General features: G+C 54.3%; 1 protein-coding gene across 3 annotated transcripts; it reads left to right on the top strand.

Annotated features, from left to right (window-relative positions):
- The first annotated feature begins 57 nt into the window (after nucleotides 1-57).
- On the top strand, nucleotides 58-22902 carry SCAMP2 (secretory carrier membrane protein 2). 3 transcript variants are annotated; one of them, XM_025472143.3, is made up of 10 exons: nucleotides 58-242; nucleotides 12920-12988; nucleotides 13446-13544; nucleotides 14071-14199; nucleotides 15295-15412; nucleotides 15968-16096; nucleotides 16740-16899; nucleotides 17951-18052; nucleotides 21058-21178; nucleotides 21356-22902. In XM_025472143.3, the coding sequence occupies exons 1-10, from the start codon at nucleotides 186-188 to the stop codon at nucleotides 21488-21490; spliced, it is 1119 nt and encodes a 372-aa protein (XP_025327928.1). In that variant the 5' UTR covers nucleotides 58-185; the 3' UTR covers nucleotides 21491-22902. The 3 variants fall into 3 exon arrangements, with proteins under 3 accessions (XP_025327928.1, XP_025327929.1, XP_025327930.1); XM_025472145.3 differs by lacking the exon at nucleotides 58-242 and adding an exon at nucleotides 757-828; XM_025472144.3 differs by lacking the exon at nucleotides 14071-14199 and having other exon boundaries at nucleotides 59-242.
- The last annotated feature ends 377 nt before the right edge of the window (nucleotides 22903-23279 follow it).

Genomic DNA, 23279 nt, shown 5'->3' with positions numbered 1-23279 from the left:
CGGGGCGATGGGCGGGGCGGGCCTCTGTGACGCCGCGGACCGCGCCCCCAGGGAGGGCTCCGCGCCTGCGCCAGAACGGCCGCCTCGCTCCCGGAAGTGGAGGGTCTGCACGGAGAGCGCCGCTGGGTCTGGGCGCCCGGAGGCAGAAGTGCCGGCGGAGCTCGCTCCTCAGCCCCCCGACCGCCATGTCGTCCGTCGACACCAACCCCTTCGCAGACCCGGTGGACGTAAACCCCTTTCAGGTACAGTCCCCGACTCCGTTCTCCAAGGCCGCGGCGGCCCGGGCCTCGTTCGCTGGAGCCGGGAGACGTGGCGTAGGAGAGACGGGCTGTCTGCCCAATGGGAGAATGGGCTCTGACGGGCGTCCAATCGTCGTGCCCGGGGGGCGGGGCTAGCAGCAGGTGGCACCGGGAAGGGGCGGGGCGCGGCGGCCTGGAAGAGCCGGGGGGACCCTCCAGCTCGCCCGACGTCGCCCCGCGGGCTGGACCCTGCCAGGCAAGGGGACTGAAGCCGACGCGGCCGGGGAGAGAAGCGACTTCACCGGAGGGGGACCCCTCCCCACCCCGCAGACTTGGGGGGACACCCGCTTCGAGTCCTGTTAGGACAGAGGGTGACAGCAGCACAGCGGGGTGGAAGCCTCTAGTGGGCAGGAGAAGGAGGGAGATCCCAAGGCCAGACAGGCCTACAAGGTGTAGGAAACCCGCTGAGCATTGCTCGGGCGCGGAGGTAGCCAAGGCACGCTGATACACGGACTTGATAAGCACTCGGCACCTTGGCCACGGCTCTGGTTTGGACCGGGATTTAAGCCAGAGCGCAGAGAGCGCCCAGGTTAGGGAGGGAGGAAACGGGAGGGGGCGGGCTCTGAGGGTCCCGAAGCGCTGGCAGGGGCGCTGAGACCTGTCGACCTTTGCGCTGGCCTCGCGTCTGGAGCAAAGGATAACAGCCCAAACCGCGTAAAGCCCAAACCTCTCTGCCTTTGAGCTGCCAAGGGTGTTGTTCTTCCACAACGAGGGCCTGGGACTCCTGCTCGCTCCCTACCTCCCGTGCCTCTCCTTTCATGTCTGCTCAAAACCAGTTCTAGGGAAGCTTAATTGTGCTGACTGGTGACTTACCAGCTCCGACGATTCTGCTCCGTCAGGATGTCACAGGCACGTGAACCCATCCTGCTGGCACTTTATTCTGGTCGTTGGCCGCTGCTGCGAAGTTTCCTGCAGGTGTAGGGGAAGTGCTGACAGGGGTCCTTCCTGCGACTCACAGCATGAGTTTTCTCACCTTGAATTCCTTCAAGGGTCAGAGCAAAGGCAAAGGAGCCTAGAAGGACATGATGGTACACTGTGGAGAGAGTGGACATTTTATGCTTCTTTCTTGGTCTCAAGGGAGCCCTCCAGGCAAATTTTGGTAGCTTGGTCTTTGTAACATCCTGAACAGTCCCCTGGCAGCTTACTGTTCCTTTTTTTTAAGATTTATTTATTTATGATAGACACAGAGAGAGAGAGAGAGAGAGACACAGGAGGAGGGAGAAGCAGGCTCCATGCAAGGAGCCCGAAGTGGGACTCGATCCCGGGACTCCAGGATCGCTCCCCGGGCCAAAGGCAGGCGCTAAACTGCTGCGCCACCCAGGGATCCCTTAGCTTACTGTTTCTTGATAGAACCCTTGCAGGGACCTTGTCTCTTATGTAACGCTGTCATCTCTATTAGCTGAGTACGGAAAAAAACATTTGCTTTTTTTTTTTTTCCTGCCAGTATCATCTGGTAAGAGTTTGGTTTATTATTTATTTATTTATTTAGATTTTATTTATTCATGACAGAAACAGGGAGAGAGACAGAGAGAGAGATAGAGAGAGAATGAGAGGCAGAGACACAGGCAGAGGGAGAAGCAGGCTCCATGCAGGCGGCCTGATGCAGGGCTCCATCCCAGGTCTCCAGGATCAGGCCCTGGGCTGAAGGCGGCGCTAAACTGCTGAGCCACCCGGGCTGCCCAAGAGTTTGGTTTAATTGCAAAACTGCCGTATAACACTGGACTTTGAGTTTTGGTAAGGATCTAGTAGTCCCTTGGAATGGGTTCTGTGTAATAATTTGCTTTTTTTCTTTTTGTCCCCCCCGTCCGAAACAGACATAAGATGTCTGCTGCTATCCAACAGGGGCAGTCAGCTGTCGAAAGATGCAGAGAGTTTGTCCCCCGTGCTAGCAGTGGATGAGATAATTGGCCTGTGTGCTGCCCTGTATTAATAGCAGCTTGAAAGTCTTAGTCTTAAACCACATCTCCAGCCCCAGGAATGATTGTGCAAACTGTGGTCGAAGTAACTTCTGCATTCAAGTGAGACAGTCTGTCCATCAGGCAGCCCCAGGATATGGCAGGACAGGAAGCAGCTGTGGGCCTGTAAAGAGCAACATCTGGTGGGGAATCCTGTGTGGGAAGACAAGAGCTGGCTGGCTGTGACTCTGCTCCTGCTCTGGGTTTTTCCTCTTGGCACACGGCCCCCGGGGGGGGAGAAGAGCTTTGTTCATGAGGCCCCCAAGCTCTTTCTCCTGGAGAGCTGCCCTCCCTGTCCTTGTGATGAAAGTGTCTGCTTCCTTGACTGCCAGGGCTGGGACATTGGGAGGGTACAGCCCTGGGGTGACTGGGTGTGAACCCAGCTTCATTTACCCAGGGTGTTAGCACAGAGCTCAGGAGAGAACAAGGGGAGAGGAGGGCGATAGGCTCAGAAACCGTCACACCTAGCCAGCTTTCAGAGCAGAGTCATGTTTTCTGCCCCTCCATGATGGGTCATGAAAGTATACTTGGTGTCCAGAGTCCCTGAGCTGGGAGCATCCTCAGAAATCTGTTGTAACCCCTCAATTCAGAGAGGAGGAAACCAGGAACCCAGGGATGATGGGACAGTCAGCAGCTAATTTGCAGCTGGCAGGAGCCCACATCTGGGGCTTTTGAAGTTCACATTATTGGTCTTAAACTGGGTTGGGATTATTTAGGCCAGCTAAGGAAGGAATGTATCTTCGTCATCACTGTCCACATTCTTGAATTGAGAGTACTGGTAGTGGTGATTAGTGCTAGTTAAGTGAGTTTTAGTACTCACTAATTAGTGTTAGCTATGCAAGTCCCCCCCACCCCCACCCCCCAGTGTGTGGGACTTGAATAATACAGATGATACTGTGCTTTTTAAGACAAGTATCTGCTTTTTAGGAGCATATGTTCTGAGCAATACCAGTCCTGAAAGGTGCTCAGGGATATGTAGCCATCTAAGTTTGGGAATCACTCTGTATTCCATTTTTCTTGAAGATTGACAAGGGTTGTTAGTTTGCGAAAGGCTCTGAGCAATCCTCTGGTGAAGACATTTGCTCAACTTGATCTGACCCAGTACTTCTCAAAGGTATCCAACTATGGAATCCTTTTTCTGCTAACTCTTATAATAGACTATGCAACTTCCGGTGTGCCTTTATTTATTTTTTTTAAGATTTTATTTATTTATTCATGAGCGACACAGAGAGAGAGAGAGGCAGAGACACAGACACAGGCAGAGGGAGAAGCAGGCTCCATGCAGGGAGTCCAATGTGGGACTTGATCCCAGGTCTCCAGGACCACGCCCTGGGCCAAAGGCGGCGCTAAACCCCTGAGCCACCCAGGGGACCCCCCCTCCCCCCCGCCATGTGCCTTTAAATTGACTTCTTTACTCGTGTTTTTTATCCACCTCCTACTCCCACCCACCTCCCCTGCCCTGTGCTGAGGGTGTGAGCTTTTTGACCTCTTCTTTGCATAGAGTTATAATTGGGATCCTTAGCAAACTTCTGCAAAGCGAGAGCTGTGAAAGCAGAGTTGTCACAAGAGCACAGCAGAAGTTTCACCAAACTTCCAGGAGGAAAGCAGGAAACTGCAAGCCAAATGTTACCGATTTTACAACCTCCCTTGGCACTCCTAATCCCTCTGTTAATTATAGTGCATCTGCTCTGTACTCCGTGTATGCGGGTCCTGCTTTGGACTGATCCCAACGCGTCTGCTCCCGAAAGCTTCTCAGGAAGTCTTGTCAGGGTGGTGAAGAGGTAGAGGGCTGAAGGTGGGCATTGACATGCCCGTTTGAGTTTTCAGCAGTCCACTAACAAGCAGGTCACCCAGGCCAGTGCCAGAGCTGCTTTCCTTCCAGGCATTTCTGCCACGTTGCCCCCAGGCAGACGGCATCGATCTCAAGGAAAGGGAGTGAAGTAGCTGGTGGTGCTCGAACAGAGAAAACCTTTCAGTGTCATGAGTTGCCAGATCACACAATATCACTTTCACACGTTGCCTCCTTGCAATTAAAAGATAATCTCAGTGCTATGGCTGCTTCCCAGTGATTTAAAATGCTTCTCTCCTGTGGGAGGTGAAAGTGGTGGCAAAAACGTGATTTGGGTGTGAACAAAAGTTCCCTTGCACGGACATGGAGGCTTTGCCGTTTCCCAGAGAGGGTGGGCTCCAGCTTGACTGACTTTGGGAATTCTTAAAAGCACCAGATGGACTTGTTGGAAGTTGCCTGTGGAATTGGAGCATTGTCTCAAGCAAATTGAAATTGGTAAAGTTCAGATAGTGTGAGTCCAGACAGCTGCCAGATTGAGGAGGCGGGGTGGTGCTGGTGGTGCTGGTGGTGCTGGGAGTCGTCTCCCTGCCTCTGTGGCTGGCACCTCGTCTCCCTGCCTCTGTGGCTGGCACCTGGAGCTTGGCTGGGTGGTAGAAAGCACCTAGCCAGAGATGCAGCTAGCTTGAACACATTTGTGTTTTCTTTTTTAAGACTATTTATTTATTTATTCATGAGAGAGACAGAAAGAGACGCAGGTAGAGGGAGAAGCAGGACTCGATCCCAGGACCCGGGGATCAGACCCTGAGCCAAAGGCAGATGCTCAACCACTGAGCCACCTGGGCATCCCTACACCTGTTTTCTTTGTAGGTACTTGGAGTAGGTTAATCCTGTGTTTAGAGAAATGGTAATATTTAACCGGGATGAGCAAGGGGTTCTTGCCACTCTGTCAGAGAAGAGTGCTGTGCACGTTAGCAGGGTGTGTGACCTGTCCAGCAGCACTCAAGCAGTGCCTGAGATGCTGACACATGTACGTACATCGCTGAGCTCCTGCTGCTCCGAGGGCCTGTGCCAGAGATGGACGTAAATGAGCACGCGGCCGGCCAGAGCTTCTGATGTGGCCAGAGAGCCGGGAAGTGCTAACTGTTCACGGTGACACCGAGTATGATGACATAGTCAAAACTTGCCAGCAGCAGCTGTGAGGGATCCGAGGAGGAAAGGCAGAGTCAGGTGGTAGGAAGGCTTAGGCTGAGAGCAGGGAGCCTGGCAGATGGGAGGCGAAGGTATTTCATATTTCAGGTGACACAGCACCAGCAGCTATATGTGGCTCCTGTCTGCTGTCGCCAGGCAGCCCCAGGCACCTCCTGCCTCCCCCCGGCTGCAGGCCTGGACGCGCCCGCCGCTTGCATCTCGCTCACCGCTCGGCTAGTGTCTGGTGCTTCTGTCCTCGGCCTCTCACCACCTTCCACCTGTTTTCAGCCTGCGAAAGCTGGAGCTCTGTCCTTGACTTTGTGCTCAGTGGATGCCTCTCTGAGGAAGTTCTTCTGTAGCCAGCCAGGGTGCAGGGGAGCAAGAGCACCAGGCTCCGGGGACCCGACCAGGCCTGGTTCGGCCCCTTGGCGCTGACCAAATCCAGAGGCAGAGAGATGAATGGTGGTGAAACAAGAGAGGGATTTATTGCAGTGAGGCCCACACCAGGAAGGCCGCAGACTCAAGGACTGTCTCCCAAGTGGAGAAAAGACTTTCAGGTTTATCTCGGGAAAGTATGGGACAAGGGTCAGTGCGTGCAGGTACTGCACTTTGGCCTCAGAATAGCATGCACATCCCCGCCGTCCCGGGTCTGGAGCTCTCGGGGCACCTGCGGCTTAGCAGTAGAGCATGCCACTCTTGGTCTTCCGGTTGTGAGTTCAAGCCTCACGTTGACTGTGGAACCTATTTTTAAAAACCCAGACCAGACGTAGGACTCTAGCCCTTACCTTCTCCCGAGCTTCAAACCAGTAGCTCCATGCCTCACCTGGATGTTGCCAACCGTTTCGAGCAGACATAGTCTATAGGTATCTCCCAACCGACTCGGTATCTTCTCAGGGCGTCTCCCTGCTCCCACACCCTCTCCTGACAAACCTGTTCCCCTTCCCCCGCGACCGCTGATCTTGCTCAGCGGTGGCACTGGTCACCAGTCACCCAAGGTAGCCACCCAGTCGCTCTAACTTCCCTTCCCCCTCTCCTGCCCAGAGAGTGATCGAGCCCGTGGCATCTACCTGGGCAGGGTGTCTGGAGTCTGTCCCTGCTGCTCCCCTCCCAGCTGTCATGCTTCACTGTCACCCCTGTGGACTGCAGTCCTGGCCCATCCTCCCTCCCTGCTCACCACGGCAGAGATGCCGGTGCCAGTCTCTAGCTGCCCTGCGCTGCCCTGGGGTGGGGTCCAGGCACCTGCAACCTGCCCGACCTCTGCTTCATGCTGGTTCCTTGGCACTCCTGTTCTCTATACTCTTCACTCCACAGTCCTCAGAACTGTCTTCTGTATAGAGACTGCTTTTATTTTTTACTTATTTTTATTTATTTATAGTTACTTATTTTTAAAGATTTTTTTTTAAGATTTTATTTATTTACTCATGAGAGACACAGAGAGGGAGGCAGAGACACAGGCAGATGGAGAAGCAGGCTTCATGCAGGGAGCCCGATGCAGGACTCGATCCTGGGACTCCAGTATCACGCCCCGAGCCAAGGGCAGATGCCCAACCACTGAGCCACCCAGGCGTCCCTTAAAGATTATTTTAGAGTGGGGGTAGGGGCAGACGCAGAGGAGAATCTCAAGCAGATCCTCCACTGAGCACAGAGCCCAACCCTGGTCTTAAGCTTACAAACCTGACATCCTGACCTGAGCTGAAACCAAAAGTCAGGTGCTTAACTGAGCCACCTGCCGCCCGCCCCTAGAAGCCACTTTATTTTATTATTATTTTTTTGAAGATTTTATTTATTAATTCATGAGAGACACACATACACAGAGAGGCAGAGACACAGGCAGAGGAAGAAGCAGGCTCTATGCAGGGAGCCCAATGCGGGACTCCATCCCAGGACTCTGGGATCATGCCCTGGGCCGAAGGCAGACGCTTTAACCACCGAGCCACCCAGGCATCCCTAGAAGCCACTTTTAAGTCACAGGCTTGAGCACTGGAAATCTGAGTCAGGTAGAGGGCCCATAGAGCCCCCAGCCCCCTAGCGGAATGCAAACAGACTCATTAAGTGACTCACCTCAGAATACCCATGAGCCCCAGCTGACCAGTGGGCTGCTTATAACGGGGCACAGGTACCCAAACTAAATCCCATCCATTCCCATCCCATCCCCCCTTACTTCCCCTTAACTACACCCCCCCGCCCCCACCTCACGGCTGACAGTGTTTCCTTTGCTGTCCTGCCCGCTGCTCCCTTGCAGCATTTTCAATAAACTTCTATGTTCTCTGTCCTGCCTTGGGTGAATTCCAGCCTTTACCCAACTGGGTCACCCCACATCCTGTGCCCTGAACACGTAGAGATGCTGTACCTTTGCAGATGCTGCTCTCGCCTCCCTCCTTAGTGCCTGTTAAACCTCTGTCATCGCTCAAGATCCGACTCCTGTGCCACCTCAGTGAGGCCTTCCCTGACTCCCAGTCTGCTCCCAGTCTGCTCAGTCCCTCCTTCCACTGTGAAGCTATTGCCTGGCCTTGTCCTCTTCCAACACTCCCACCCTGACTGCTTGTTCTCTGTATGTCCACTTCTTGAAGGCAGGAACTAAGGCTTTTTTTTCCCAATGTCCTAGCCCTGTTCTTGGTGTAGGATGGGTTGTGCAGGGAGTAAACCAAAGTGGAAGGAAGTGGCAAGTGGCTCAGTTTGACCAAGGACAGACTGCTGCCAGGGGTGCTGGCACTGGGTCCTGGAGGGCCTCTGGTGCCAGGCCACGTGGTTCAGCCTCACACTCTGAGCTGCTTTGTTCATCACTACTGTGGCAGGTAGAGAGGCTTGAGTGCACCTTGCTCGTTTGGTGGGTTCTCGGGCTCTTTTTAAAAATGTGTGGGTATGTGTGCTTTGAAGGTAAAAATAATGTCATCACATTATAGGAAGTTTATTTATTTTATTTTATTTTATTTTATTTTACTCTTTTAAAGATTTTATTTATTCATGACAGAGAGAGAGAGGCAGAGACACAGGCAGAGAGAAGCAGGCTCCACACAAAGAGCCTGATGTGGGATTTGATCCTGCAACTCTGGGATCACGCCCTGGGCTGAAGGCAGATGCTCAACCACTGAGCCATCCAGGCGTCCCACATTATGGAAAGTTTAGAAGACAAAATAGATCATTTCTATTTCTGTAGTGTTTCTTTTACAACCTTTGTTATTTTGGTGTGTTTTTTACCCAGTCTCTTTTCATATGAGTTCTTTTGACAGAATTGTTATTTGGGATTCATATAACAAGGCCTTTTCTATATTGCTGCCCTGTGTTCATAGCTGCGATTTTTAATGGCTGTTCAGGCCATTGGGGGGATGTGTACTTAAACATTCTTGTGCTCGTTGTCATTGGATGTCCTGATTTTTTGTTTTTTAAAGATTTTATTTGTGGGGTGTCTGGGTGGCTCAGTGAGTTAAGCATCTGCCTTCGGCTCAGGTCATGACCCCAGGGCCCTGGGATGGAGCCCGGTGTCAGGGTCCCTGCTCGGTGGGGAGCCTGCTTCTCCCTCTCCCTCTGCTCCTTCTCTCTCCTCTCCCTCCACCCCCATTCATACTCTTTCTCTCTCAAATAAATAAAATCTTTGAAAAAAAAGATTTTATTTACTTATTTGAGAGAGAGTGAATGAGTGAGTGGAGGGTGAGGCAGAGGGAGAGAGAATCTCAAGCAGACTCCATGCTGAGAGCAGAGCCCAGTACAGGGCTCTATTTCACGACCCTGATATCATGACCTGAGCCAAAACCAAAATCAGATGCTCAACCAACTGAGCCACCACGGTGCCCCTGATTTTCTTTGCCCGTTGTAAATACTGGTGCAATAAATGTTTTTTGCAGATACAGATTTTTACATATTTTCATCATATTTCCTTAGGGTCGATTCTCAGTTAAGGAAATACTGAGGTTATGGCTCTTTTCACTTGGGACCCAGCCAGCCCACCTGGGGATGATTGCCCTTTTTTGTCGTATGACACATACCCTTGTCTCCAAAGCAAATAGGACTTCACAGAGTTTCCAAAGTATTGGTAATTCCCTGCCTCCCAGAGAGAATGGCTGAGTTGTTTTTGTTAATGAGGTATTTATTAATGTGTTTATTTGGAGCCTGAAATAAACCCCCTACTGGCAGCTTGGGTGGCGTGTAGGACGGAAAAACAGGGAAAAGTTACAGCTCATGCACAGCCAGGCCTGTGACATGGAAAGTGATTGCCAAAATGGAAACACGCATGTTTTCCCCGCCCTTCCCAGCGGAGCTCCAGCCTGCCTGTCTGCCTCCTTTGCCTCTGTTCCCTGACACTCCAGCTACACGAGGGGCTCCCCTTCCCCAGGGGTGGTGGGCCTCTCCTCCCCTCTCCTGCCCTCCCTTCCCCGCCCTCCCCTTCTTCACGCTGCCCTGGGCTCTTGTGCTGTGTGCACATGTCTGCTAGAACCATCCATCATTGGCTCCAGGAGGGCAAGAGTTGCACCCCTATTTGTCTTGGTGCGTCCTCCCACTGTAACTCTTCCCTGAATGAAAAGAACCGAGTGCAGGAGAGTTTTCTTTGTTACCAGTTCAGTGACTGCCATTAGCCAGCCTGAGTCCTTTGTGTACCATGGGGGTTTTAGGTTACCTCTCTCTAGGTGAAACTTAGCTCTCGCATCCCTTGAAATAACGACTTGACCCACTTACGAGTCAGCTGATGCTTGGTAAGTGGGAAAGAAGGTTGCTGCAGGGGACTTCTTATTTTCATATGATTTAGAGTAGAAGCCAAGGAATGGTCTTCATTCAGACCGGTCAGTGTGGCCCTTCGTGTGAGACTGTCCGCAATGTCTCCCACCATGAGTGTGTTCCCCAAGGACTTCCCTGAAGTCCAGGAATAAAAATGAACAGAAGCAGGTGTCCCGGTCACTCACAGTGCCCTATCAGTGCTCCTTGGGAATGGGGTTCATTCATTCAACCACACATTGAGTACTTTGCCGACGGCAGCAGGCTTTGGGGGTGCGCTGCTGAACAAGGCGGACTATTCCAGGCCCCTTTTCTGAGGTGGGGTGCTTCTGGACCCTGAGGCTGCCACAGTGATGCAGGTGCTCCTCAGCTTTTGAGCAGTACTCCCAGAGAAAGTAGGGGAGAGCATACAGCAGGTACTCTGCAACATCACGTGAGCTTCTGCTCTGCGTCCAGCCCTTCACCAAGCACTAAGAGCCAGAAGTATGAAATAGACATAGAAGCTTCTGGCTGGAGCGCCTGGAGGGCTCAGTCAGTTAAGTGTCTGCCTTTGGCTCAGGCTGTGATCCTGGGATCAAGTCCTGTGTCTGGCTTTCTGCTCAGTGGGGAATGTACTTCTCCCTCTCCCTTTGCCATTCCCCACGCTTGTGCTGTCAAATAAATACACAAATCTTAAAACAAAACAAAACAAAACAAAACAAAAAAGAAGGCAGTAGCAGCATTTGGCTGCAGAGGGTACCTGCTAGTGGAGACAGTATTTGTTTTTGTTTTTGTTTTTTTAATATTTATTTATTTATTATGATAGTCACAGAGAGAGAGAGAGGCAGAGACACAGGCAGAAGGAGAAGCAGGCCCCATGCATCGGGAGCCTGATGTGGGATTCGATCCCGGGTCTCCAGGATCACGCCCTGGGCCAAAGGCAGGCACCAAACCGCTGCGCCACCCAGGGATCCCGAGACAGTATTTGTTTATGGTGAGTCTAGAGGGGTCCACGGCCAAGAGTTAAAGATTCTAGAAAAAGGAGAAGGGATCACTACAGACAGAGTAGTCAGCTTGCCCAGCCCAGAATCCTCTTCTGGCTGACCTTAGTAAAGGAAATGACATCTCTTCATGGTCTGGAGGTTGCTTATTAAAACGTGTGTGCCTTGGGCAGACATGTGGACCAGCACCCGAAACTGCTACGAGAGCCACCCTCTCTGTCCTCTGTCCCGTGACACAGACTCAAGTAACCAGTTCCTTGGATGGTGGATCTGATTTCAATGACTTCAGCTCACCCGGCCTGCTGGAGCTTGGTGCTATGCGGAGTCCGAAAGGGGATCGGAGCCTGAGCCCCAAATCTTTCTTGGAGGAAGCCAGCCCTGTGATTCTGGGAGAAATCTGCTAGTCACTCAGCTAGCAAATAACCTCAAGGCCAGTTCCCCCAGCTCAGGTGGCCTTCTGAACCTCACCCTACCACTTTGTTCAAGTTATAGGGGCTACCCGGCAGGGCCGGTGTCCAGCAGAAAGGACATTAGCCATGTTGTCTCCTTGCAGAGGACATTGGGTGGGGGTGCAGAGGTGAGGTTCGTCCAGAGAGAAGTGAGAAGTGAGTTGGGGTTGTGTGCCCCGCTCTGGGCCAGCCCCTGGGGCCAGTCAGCCAGTCTCACCGTTCAGGAATTGGAGGCCCAGGTGGGAAGACGAGAATTGGTACATGTGAAAAACCTCAGCAACGCCCACCGCCGACCCTTGCTTCTCTGAATGTACCGAATAGGGACCAGCTATGTTGAGACCTAAGATAAGCACAGCACCCTGGCGAAGGTCTGTTTCCCACAGCCAAGAATTGAGAGGACTGTCCTCGGAAGGTCTGTCTCGTGTGAATATTGTGTTTGAGAATCTGTTTGGTGGAGGCTTCCTGGTGGAGGTGAAGCTGGGCCAGCCAGGTGGGAGCGTGTGAACCAGCCATGAGGGAGGGGGTTAGGTACACAGGGGGGCCAGGGGAGGCCTTGGAACCAGGGCCTTGGCAAAGTCCAGCAGCCTTGTGCCCAGCCTTCACAGCTGTTTCTCCCGAGCCTAGGTCGAGCCTAGGTCGTGCAGTGCTGGACCTGAGCCCCACACCTATTAAGTACCGGAGGGGAGGGCAGGGCAGGGCAGGGCAGGGCAGGGAGGGCGGGGCCAAGGGGATGATCGGGTGATAGAGCACTGGGGAGGGAGCAGGATGAGGCCCATGGCCCCAGGCCAGCACGGAGGCTGCTGGGGTGCAGGAGATGACAGGCAGTGCTACGCAGGCAGGCCCTAGGCCAGAGGGCTGGCCTTGGCAGAGGTCAGATGGGGAAGGGAAGATTGAAAACTCAGGAAAAGACTGTGTTCTGAGGACATTTTTGCATTTTTTGAAAAGAATCCAGGAAAAAAAAAAAAAAAAACCAAACCCAAAAACATTCTCCCAGCTTTTCATCGGAGCCCTTTATGCCTCTATTCCTAGCGAGTGTGCCTGATTTAATAAAATCAGCACTGGCAGCCAGCAGCGTGTTTGTGTTCCACGACCTTAAACTGTCCTTTAAAAAATCAGAGGAATAAGTACTTTTTGTAAGACAATAAATACAGTAACAGAAAGGTTATAAAGTAAAAAAATAAGTCTTTACCCCTGTTCCCCCTCTCGCCCCCCCAAAAAAACCCCACCCCAATCCTGGAGGTCAATGCTGTAAACTGTTTTTCATCTGGAAAGGTTACCAACAAGGATATGGGTGGTATCTATTCTGAGGTCACGGAGTGCGAAGCTTGCTCTGGGTCTCTTCTGGGGAGTCACTGGAGCTGAACTCCTTTTCCAGAAAGGGAGAAGATCGCAGCAGCCCTGGTGTGGCAGGGGCTGGGCACAGGAGCCTTCCCGAGAGGGAGGGGATCCCTGGGAGTGCCTGCTGGCCCTCAGAGGGGCCAAGCGATGGCGATGTGCCTCCCCTTCATCGACAGTCTCTGCTCACGTCTCATGGCTGTTTTCACCTTGGCAGGATCCCTCTGTGACCCAGCTGACCAATGCGCCGCAAGGCAGCCTGGCTGAGTTCAACCCCTTCTCAGAGGTTGGTGAGCATGCCCTCTTTCTGAGTCCCTGGGTCCTCCGGGTGGTGCCACGTTTCCGGGGCCAGGAGCCTTGGCAGAGGCAGCGACAGCTCTGAGAAGCTTCAGTCCTCAAAGGGACAGTCCTAACATGAACTGGGGCGTGGGGGGGGAGGGGGGATGAAGGAGTCACCAGTCTGTGATCTGGGCCCCTCTCTGAAGAGGGCTAGACAGCGCTGGGGAGCCGTGGCTCCAGCAGGGGTGCTGGGTGAAGCATCACGTTGCCCAGCGCCCGAGACTTCGTGCCTCAAAGGGAATGCACCTCACAGGTGTGCCCCAAAGGGAATGCCCCTCACAGGTGTGCCCCAAAGGGAATGCCCCTCACAGGCAGGGGCACATCACTCACCCTGCCATGAGTTTGCCCTTGTGTGGCCGGCCAGTGGAGCCACTCACCTGCCTCCTTTGGGGTGTCGCACACAGACAAATGCAGCGACAACAGTTCCTGTCACGCAGCTCCCTGGGCCCTCGCAGCCAGCGGTTCTCCAGCCTTCCGTGGAACCAACCCAGCCCACCCCCCAGGTAACTGTTGACGAAGATCCCTCTTGCCTCTCCTTTCCAAAAAGGGAAGCCACAGATCAGTAGCTGAGCTCTGAGATTGGAGGGAGAGCGTGGACAGAGGGCCTTAATTCCTGGCTCCCCCTCAAGGGCCCTCTTGGTGATCTCTCTGGAGCTGGTCACTTGCACATGGAGGCTCTGCTCAGCCACCCTGGATCCTTACACCCGCCCACCACTACCACCAAAACATAAGCTCTGCTTACCAGGCTGGAGTCCTTGGTGTCTTTAGAGCATTTGCCCCTGTTGAGCCATTCCAGATCCTTCTGGAGCTTTAGTTTGTCCTCTCCACTTGGGCCCCAGAATCTTTTTTTTATTTTTATTTTTTTACCTCTTTTATTCCTGTCTTCCCTATTTTCCTTTATCCCTTCACCAAATACCGTGAACCCTGTCCGCCTTGTGCCTGACCCTCTACTCCATCACCTCACTGCCCTGCCCCTGTGGTGCTCGCCGCCCCGGTGAGCATGACCCACAGTGGAGTTGTGTGTTGCAGCTCCTGCTTAGACAGGCCAGCAAGTTCCTGCCTACCAGATTCCTGACAGTGAGTGAGCTCTCAGAGAGGCAGATGCTACTAGGAGGAGATAGTATTCTCAGAGACAGCTACATGCGAAAGCTTCCGAAGGTAGGCAAAGCGTAGATGAACGTGAGTGAGGGCAAGGCCCGAGCCAGGCTTTGGACTCTCATGGGTCCCAAGCTGTTCCCGTTGTCTGACTGGACTTGGGAGGGACAGCTGAGACCCTCAGCATGGCCCAGCGTGGTCAGTTCTGGGCCTGCTTTGGCCCCCAGTGCCTGGGATCATCTCCCAGAGGCAGCCTTAGCTCTTCGGAGAACTCGTTGGAGAGAGTGGGAGAGCGAGCGTCTGTATGTGTACGCACACACACACATATACATATGCATGTACGCGTATGCCTGGCTTCTCGTCCTGCAAGATGACCGGTTTCGTGTCCGCTCCCTGAGGACTGTAGACTTCATGAGGACCCGAGCCCCAGGGCCTATCGCACCTGGCAGGACTGGGGCCCTGGGCTGCATTGCTGGGGCTAGCTCGGCTCAGCCTCCCAGAGCTCCCCAGATGCCTCCTCACTCCAGGGCCTTGCTGTCCCGCGCAGGGGATGAAGCCTGCACTTTGTACGACCTCCAAGGTCCTCCAAGCCTGGTGACGGTCCTGGGATGTAACCTTCACAGATTGGTGGTGGGCGGCAGGGGTATCTCCCAGGGTCTGGGGGTGGGGAGGGGTGGTGCCTAGATCCCCGAGGCCTACCCTCAGGTGCCTCCTCTCTGTGCTCACTGCTAGTGGGTTTGCACTGTGCCCCCTTCACACACACACCCTCCAGGCTCTTCAAATGAGGTGTGGCTCTCTGGTTTCTGGTTACAGGTTAGTCTCTTGTGAGGCCATTTCCCCTTTGCTGTTACCCTAACGGGTAATTGAAGTTTGCCTGGATTCCAGAACAGGGGATAGTTCTCTCTGCTCCAACTCAGGGAGGAAGGAGAGAAGAGAGCCCTGGTTAAGGCTGGTGAATGCCTAAGGGAACGGAGGTGGTGTAGAGGCATAGGACGCAGGTCACCTTGGCGTCTCTGTGATGCTCTCTGGTTCCCAAGACGCCGTGGGGCTGAGATTGGCTCTCCCTGCATGGGGCAAGGCCCTTCTGACGTCCTGCTGAGTCTGACACCACCCCTCTATCTCCCATGTCTGGCTGCCCGTGCCTTCTGTGCCCCCCAGGCCGTGGCCTCCGCAGCCCAGGCAAGCCTGCTCCGGCAGCAGGAAGAGCTGGACAGGAAGGCAGCTGAGCTAGAGCGAAAGGAGCGGGAGCTGCAGAGCACGGTGGCCAGCTTACATGGTAAGGGAGGCGGCCAGCCTCTGGGCCAGCGTGTGGGGCGCAGGAGCCTGCCCTGAGCGTGCCTGTCCCGGGGCAGCCCTGGAGCGCTGCTGGGTCTTGGTCATCTCCGTGGTGCTGGGGCCGGTGCGGAGAGCAGGGAGGTGGAGGCCGGGAGGCCGGCCGGCAGTGTGGTCCACGGTGGAGGTTATTTCCGCAGGCATCCCCAGCTCTGAAAGTTCTTGCTAGAGTAGAGGCCCTGCTCCTGCATGTGCTTCCCTCTCATCTTCATGATGATGACCCCTGGTGCTTACGGGCTGGTAGCTCATAAAAGTAACCACTTAGGCCATTTTGCTCTGTTTCCCAGGGCATTTGGGATCCATTATCTTAGAGTGGGCTTGTGGGTTTCCGTGCCCCATCACACTTTGGCCCATCACCCACTCCCCCCATAGAGACCCCTGAGCCTCACTTGCCGGTGCCCTTCTGGGAGCCCTGGTTTGGCCCATAAAGTACCAGAGTGTGCCTCCAGCAAGCCACTGCAGAAGCCAAGGCCTTACCTCATTGCCTCTTTGCACACAGTGAGAGAGAACAACTGGCCACCCCTGCCCTTCTGGTGCCCTGTCAAGCCCTGCTTCTATCAGGATTTCTCCGTCGAGATCCCTGCCGACTATCAGCGGATATGCAAGATGCTCTACTATCTCTGGATGTGTGAGTCCTGCCCGTGCCCTCTGAGCTCAAGCCCTGTCTGTGGTCTGACTGCTCCTCGCTACAGACCCCAGTGCCTCTCAGTGCTGGGCTGAAGGGGGCGCCTTCCGCCCACAGGATTGGCCCTCCACAGGCTACTCCCTGCCCTGAAAGGGCCAGTTCCCGCCACAGATCGAGGAGGGCAGGCCTAGCAGGAGGCTTCAGAGTTCCCGTGGGGCTCGTTGCCCTGAAGGGTCCTCCTTGGGTGAAGGCCTCCCTCCCTTAGGCCCCTCGGATCCTAGGAGCGTGGGTGAATAGAAGACTCCCTGTACCTCCACCATGCAGGGCCAGGGACAAGAATCACCGAGAGAAAGGCCTCTTCCCCGTGGATCAGCCCTTGAGTCTGCCTCCCCACTCCCACCTTCATGTACCCAGGCTGTCCCTTCACCTTTTACGAACTTGGTTCTGTCCCTGGTTCTGCTGCCCCAGGAGCTCACCCTGCCTCCATGTAGACCAGGGTCCTGTTGTGTTTCCACTGTGGCCCTCACTGTGTGGACCTCGCATCCCCTCCAGGGGTGGTTTGCCGGGCCTGGGAAACCTTCAGTCCCCTTGGCACAAGCCCATTTCTCTCTCCTCACCCTCATTTCTCTCTCCTCACCCTCGCCAGTGCATTCGGTGACTCTCTTTCTGAACCTGCTTGCCTGCCTGGCCTGGTTCTTAGTCGACAGCTCCAAGGGAGTGGACTTTGGCCTTTCGATCCTGTGGTTGATCATGTTCACCCCCTGTGCCTTCCTTTGTTGGTACCGACCCATCTATAAGGCCTTCAGGTGAGTGGGGCTGGGGCAAGGGGTGAGCATGTGACTGGCATCCCAGGTAGCCAGCCAAGGGCCTTACGCCCTGGGCTCCCATCCCAATCTTAGAGCAGAACAGGGTGGTAGGGAAATCCACTTTCCCATTCCCACCCACAGTAGAGCAGATGGAGGTCAGGAGCCATTTTCCTGAGTTGTGCCTGGGTCTGCTCTGGACAGTGTCCTTGGACTAGCAGGGGAGACCTGGAGAGGGATTCGCAGCCTGCCTTGTGCCCCCGCCGCTCCCATGCCTAAGTCTGATGCATTAGGACTTCAGACGGATGGGCTTCTTCACCCCCCCTTCAGCTTTCGGGCATGCAGCTCCAAGGAGGTCTGACTTTGATAAGCTCTTCATGGCTTATCACTGGGAGCTTGTGTGCGCCCCTCCTCCACCTCCTCAGGAACTCGCTTGAGCTCACTGAGTGCCAAGTGATTGACCTAGAATGGACACTGGACTGTGGGTCTACCTCGCACACCCCTAGGGCTTGTGGAAGCGTGCCTCCAAGTTGAGTTGATGTTTTCATTTAGGGCCTGGGAGCCTAGCAGGCCCCAGGGATGGGGCAGGGCAGTGGCTGAACCCTCCCATGCACTCGGCAGGCAGTGTTCCAGCCCTGAGGACCTGGAGACGGTGGTTCAGTTGAGAATTCTGCGCCCCCCGAATAACTTTTCTGGCCAATGGTTTTATAATTAGGTATTTATACCTTTGGCATAGATTTCCTTTTATGAAATACAAATCTGTACTCCGGGAAATGGACCCCTCTTAATATTGTCCTCTGGGAAGCAGCTTTATTAGCTCTTTGGTTAAGGGGTCAACCACGATCTCTTAAACTGAGTGACAAGAGCAAGAGTGACAAGCCCTTTTTGATTATGATTATAGATGTCTATGTCCCCTGGACAGTGTGTCTGGTCCCCAGGAGCTCTTCTGCACTCCCATCCTGCCTCCTGGCTCCCTGTGCCATGCGGAATCAGGAATGCTGAGGAGTAAGCCCCGAGCCCGTTTGTGACTTCCAATTTCCCCCTCTCTCCACAGGTCCGACAACTCTTTCAGCTTCTTCGTGTTCTTCTTCATATTTTTTTGTCAAATAGTGATCTATATCATCCAGTTGGTTGGCATCCCTGGCCTGGGGGACAGGTGAGAGCTGGGGCACCACGAGGGAATGATGCTTTCCAGGTGGCCTGGCCTCTCCCGCCCTGTCTCCTGGCTCCTGTCCCAGAGGACCTTCCCCCCCTGGCCAGGAGGGGGCGGGCTGGCTGGCGTCCTCTCCTGGGCTCCTCTGACTCTTCATCGGTTGTCACTTGCTGCCTTGCCTGTTCACCACTCTCTGGGGTTTTGTGGGTGGACTTGCCCTGCACCCTTAGGCTAGCAGGGCTCTGTCCTGTGGTGGATTGCATCCTCCTCTGCTCCTGCCGCGCCCTCCCAGAGGCTGGTGCTACTTCTGGAGGCCCCAGGCGAGCCCTCGGGTTTGGGCAGCTGCCAACGGAGGCCCTGGCCTTTTGCGGACTCTGTGCCGTGACTTTGTCTAGAGACCCTGTAATGTCAGGAGCTGGAGCCCTAGCCTCTCCCGGGTTGCTTTGAGCATGGAGCTGGCTTGAGTTTCCTGGGTGCCGTAGTCCTCAGCTCTAAATTAGCCTCAAAAAGAAAAGCTGCTGGTTGATGTTTTCCTTTCTGCCCCAGTGCACAGGGAACATGACAGAAAGGTCGGGCTGCCACTTGGCTGAGAGCCCGAGGCTGGAAGAGCTGTACTACGTTGGTCCCCACCCTCCAGTGGAGCTGGCCGACCCAGAGCGGAGGGAGGGGACTGACTCACCTTGCACTTGGAGCATGCACCCTGCTCTCCCGCTACCCCTCATCCGGCTCGCCCTGCTGTTTCTAAGCTGGCCCCTTTCTCTCTGAGAATGCCATTCCTCACTATCCTCAGTGAGATCCTGGAAGACAGGCTGTGGCCTAAGTGCTGTTTGTTCCTGACCCGCATTCAGCAGGCTTGAGTTCTGGTCCCAGCCCACCCCCTGCTCAGCCCTCACCCCTGCCCCGCCAGGCTTCCTCAGGAGCTCTGCAGCCCCCAGCTTCCCAGGGCCTTCCTCACCTCCCTTCCCAACCCCCATGGCTGGCTGGCTGGAACCCCATCTTGATGATTATAAAGTACACAGAAGATAAAATTTATTTTATTGACCACTTCAACCATCTTAAAGTAAAAAATTAAGCAGTGTTTAGTAGATCCACAATGTTACACAGCCCTTTCCTCTATCTGGTTCCAGCACATTTGTGTCACACCAAAGGAGACTGTACTACTCAGCAGTCCTCCCCTGAGCCCCGGGCAGTGACGGGGCTTCTCTGTGGCCATTTCATGTAAATGGAACCATGCAATGTGTGGCGGCTTGTTGCGCCCAGCCTTTCTCATCGTGATGTTGTAACACGGATCAGTACTTCTCTTTTTCTGGAATAATCATCCATCCGCTTATCTGCTCATCACTAGACAGAGCCTGGGGTTGTTTCCACCTTTTTCCTGTTGCGAATAGTGCTGGTATGAACATTTTATAAAAGTCTTTGAATATCTGGTTTTGGTTCTTTTGGGTACGTATCTGGAGTAGAATTGCTGGGTCATGTGGTAAGACATGGGGCGGGGCAGCCACGGTTTCCTGAAGTGGCTGCACCATGTTTTCTTTAACATGTCCATTGGCCGCATGTGAGGGTTCTTGTCTTGCCACAACCTCACCAATGCTTATTGTGTTTTGCTCTCAACCTGGAGGTAAATCTCACTGTGATGGTTTTTTTTGTTTGTTTGTTTTTGTTTTTGTTTTTAAGTAGGCTCCACACCCAGCATGGAGCCCAACATGGGGCCCAAACCCACAACTCAAGACCGACTGACTGAGCCACCTACCTAGATGCCCCTCTCACTGTGGTTTTGATTGACATTTCCTGAATAATTAATGATGTTGGCCATCTTTTATGTACTTTTTGGCCATATGTAAGGAATATCTATTCAGGTCTTTCTCTAGTAATGGGGTTGCTTTTTTTGTTGTTGAGTTCTTTATATATTCTGGATACTAGCTTATCAGATTAACACATTTCCCCCTCCCCTTTTCATTCTTGTGATAATGTCCTTTGATGCACAAAAGTTTTAAATTTTGATGAAATCTATTCTTTTGTTGCTTGCATTTTCACTGTCCTATCTAAACCAGTGCCAAATCCAAAGTCATGGAGGGTAAACTGTTTTCTTCTAAGTGTTCTAGTTTTATTTTTATTATTTTTTTAAGATTTTATTTATTTATTCATGAGAGACACAGAGAGAGAGGCAGAGACACAGGCAGAGGGAGAAGCAGGCTCCATGCAGGAAGCCTGACATGGGACTCGATCCCAGGACCCCGGGATCACGCCCTGGGCTAAAGGCGACAGTAAACCGCTGATCCACACGAGCTGCCCAGTGTTCTGGTTTTAGCTCATATTAGGTGTCTCTGATCTATCTGGGGTTGATTTTTGTGTAGCTGAAGTCAAGGTCCAGCTTCATGGTTTTGCATGTGCATGTCCAGCACCATTTGTTGAAGAGTGTTCTTTCTCCATGTAGTGGTCTTGGCGCCCTCGTCAAGGATCAGTTGATGGTAGACATATTGGCGTGTTTCTGGACTCGGTTCTTTTCCATTGATCTATATGTCCTTGTGCCAGTAGTGCACTATTTTGAGAATTGTGGCTTTGTAGTAAGTTTTTAAATCAGGAAGTGTGAAAATATCCCCTTTTATAGGTAAGGATCCCGGGGCTCAGGAAGGTGACATGAATGACGGGAGGCAGAGGGGCTGCCCTGGGCCCTCAGTGGGAGGAGCTGAGGTGATACAGGATGAGTGTAATGGGTTGGCCAGTATTCCTTTTCCCCAGGGGGTGAGCCTTTGGAAGTTAGCAGCCCAGCTTTCCATCTGCCCTTGTAACAGCAGGAAAAGCCCCCCTCCTCGCCCCCCATACTACTCCTGTCTGGGGGCAGCGTGGGGCCTCTCAGCCTTCACAGGCCAAGGGCTTCTGGCCCATGGCTCTATGCTGCAGGGAGGTGCCTGGCTGGTGGCTGGTCAGCCTACAGTGGCCACTTAGAGAAGAGGACCTCTGGGGCCTACTCCCACTGTGTCCTCTCTGGCTTCCTCTTCCCTTTGCAGTGGTTGGATCGCAGCCCTGTCTACACTGAAGCAAGACCACTTGGCTGTGTCGATCATCATGATGGTGGTGGCTGGCTTCTTCACCCTGTGTGCCGTGCTCTCACTCTTCCTTCTGAAGCGGGTGAGTGGTGGGCACTGGGGCAGCTCTCTCCAGCCTCCGCCTCGGGGATGCCCATCACTGGAGGCAGTCGCTCCCCTCTCCCCGAGTCCCAGAGGTCCAGTGACTGTCACCAAGGCTCTGGGTAGGAGATCAAGTGGGCATCCAGGGTGCACTTCTCACCGCAGCCTCTTTCCGCAGGTGCACTCCCTGTACCGCCGGACGGGGGCCAGCTTCCAGCAGGCCCAGGAGGAGTTTTCCCAGGGCATCTTCAGCAACAGGACCTTCCGCAGCGCTGCCTCCTCTGCTGCCCGGGGAGCCTTTCAAGGGAACTAGTCCTGACTCTCCTTCTCTGCCCCAGCCTTTTCTCTCGCCTGCCTTCTAGCTGCACTTGCCGTGGGTGCCTTAAACAATGGTTATGCTCAGCACAGACCCAGGGAGGGTCTTGCCGGGGTCCTTCCTCCTTCCTCAGCCACCAGCTCTCCCATTTTGCCCAAGGGAAGCGGAGGGAGGGACAGGGCTTTTTTTTTTTTTTTTTTTTTTTTTTTTTTTTTACAGAAGAGAAAAAAAAAAAAAGCTGTCTTCTCTGGTGGTGGTTTGGTAGGATTCGAAGCAGTGGGAATGAAGTTCACCCCCCCCACGCACGCACATACACACACAGACACACGCATGTGCACATACATGTGCACACTTGGAATCACCAGCTGACCTGGACCTGTGCCAGCTGGAGTCTTATTTCTGCTGGGTTCCTGGGGCTCCACTCCTCCCCAGCACGCCTAGCCTGAAACTGGCTCCACGGACCCAGCCTGTGGCATCCACAATCCTGCCTCTACCTTCCTGCCCAGGCTGGGGTAGTCGCCCAAGGGCTCCCCTTTAGATGAGCTCCAGTGGATGGAAAGCTCTGTTCCCCAGATTACTCTGAGGTGGTCTCTAGGCCTCCAAAGCCTCGGGCATCACCTGTAGGCTCTTCCCTGCCTTATGTTTCTCACAGATTTAGAGCCGATCAGTGTCCCCTGCACCTGCCCCCAGTATGGGTGGCATGTGTGCCCCTTGGGGCCTCTCTGAGCCCTCCCCTCCATGGACGTACTGAATGTGCAGTGGGCTTGCCTGGGATTTGGGGATGGGAGGGATAGAGGACGTTGACCCCAGGTGGTCCTGCCCAGCCTTTGGCAGTTGTCTGGCAGGGTGGAGTCTGACTGTCCTGCTGTGGTTTGGCCCTGTTTATCCTGATTTCCTCTCCTGAGGAACAGCAGCCCTTTGCCAAGGCCTCGGCTTCTTCCCTGCTCTGCCTTCCACCCTCAGCAATAGGATTCTTCGGGAGGGCCGGAGAAACATTCCAGGACTGTACCCTCTTGCTGGACCCAGAGCCACTTATGGGATGGTCCGCCCACACCCCCAGCCGAACCTGTCTCCTGTCACTGGCCCTGGTAATTCCGTGGGCGTGTCTGTGGGATGGGCACCTGGAGCCCCCAGATAAGCCCTGCACCCTGCCCTCCGAAGGCTGCATACAGGGGTGGGTGTGTGGACTGAGGGCACTTTTCAAAAAGCTGGCCAACTGCCTGCCTCTGGCACCTGGGGCCCACTCCGACGCGGCGCGCGGACTGCCAGCCCGCTCAGCCCCAGAGCCGCCGAAGGCCGTGGCAGTGATCAAGGTTTTGTAAACTTTCTGGTATTTTTTCCCCCGTGTACAAATGTATATGTTCTGTCTCGATTTTTGTGCTTTAAATAAAAACGACATTTTCAGACAACACGGATCCCCCTGTCTGGTATACTTGGGGGGATGGGGAGGCCCACGGAGCCTGCACGAGAGGAGGCCGTCAGGTCAGGGTGCCGCCTCTGGGCCCTGCTCCGCCGGCCTGGAGCCCCCAAGCCGCCTCCCGAGGCTACTCGGCCAAAAGCTCCGTCTCGTCCCACGGTTCTGGGCGGGCGGGGCCCTTGGGGGAGCCTCCGCGACTCGGACGCCAGCCCGCGCAGCTGCTCAGCCGCGCTCCCCGCCGTTGCCCCTCCCGTGAGCCCTACAGCCCGGATGGGATTCCCGCGGGCGGCCACGGCTGCCGGCCTCGGGCCCGCGGAGACCAGCCAGGGCGCGCCCACCCCGGGATTCGCGGAGGCCGCGGGGGCGGGG

Source organism: Canis lupus, chromosome 30 (assembly GCF_003254725.2).
Source record: "Canis lupus dingo isolate Sandy chromosome 30, ASM325472v2, whole genome shotgun sequence".
Lineage (NCBI taxonomy): Eukaryota > Metazoa > Chordata > Mammalia > Carnivora > Canidae > Canis > Canis lupus.
This window is presented reverse-complemented; position numbering and strand designations above follow the sequence as displayed.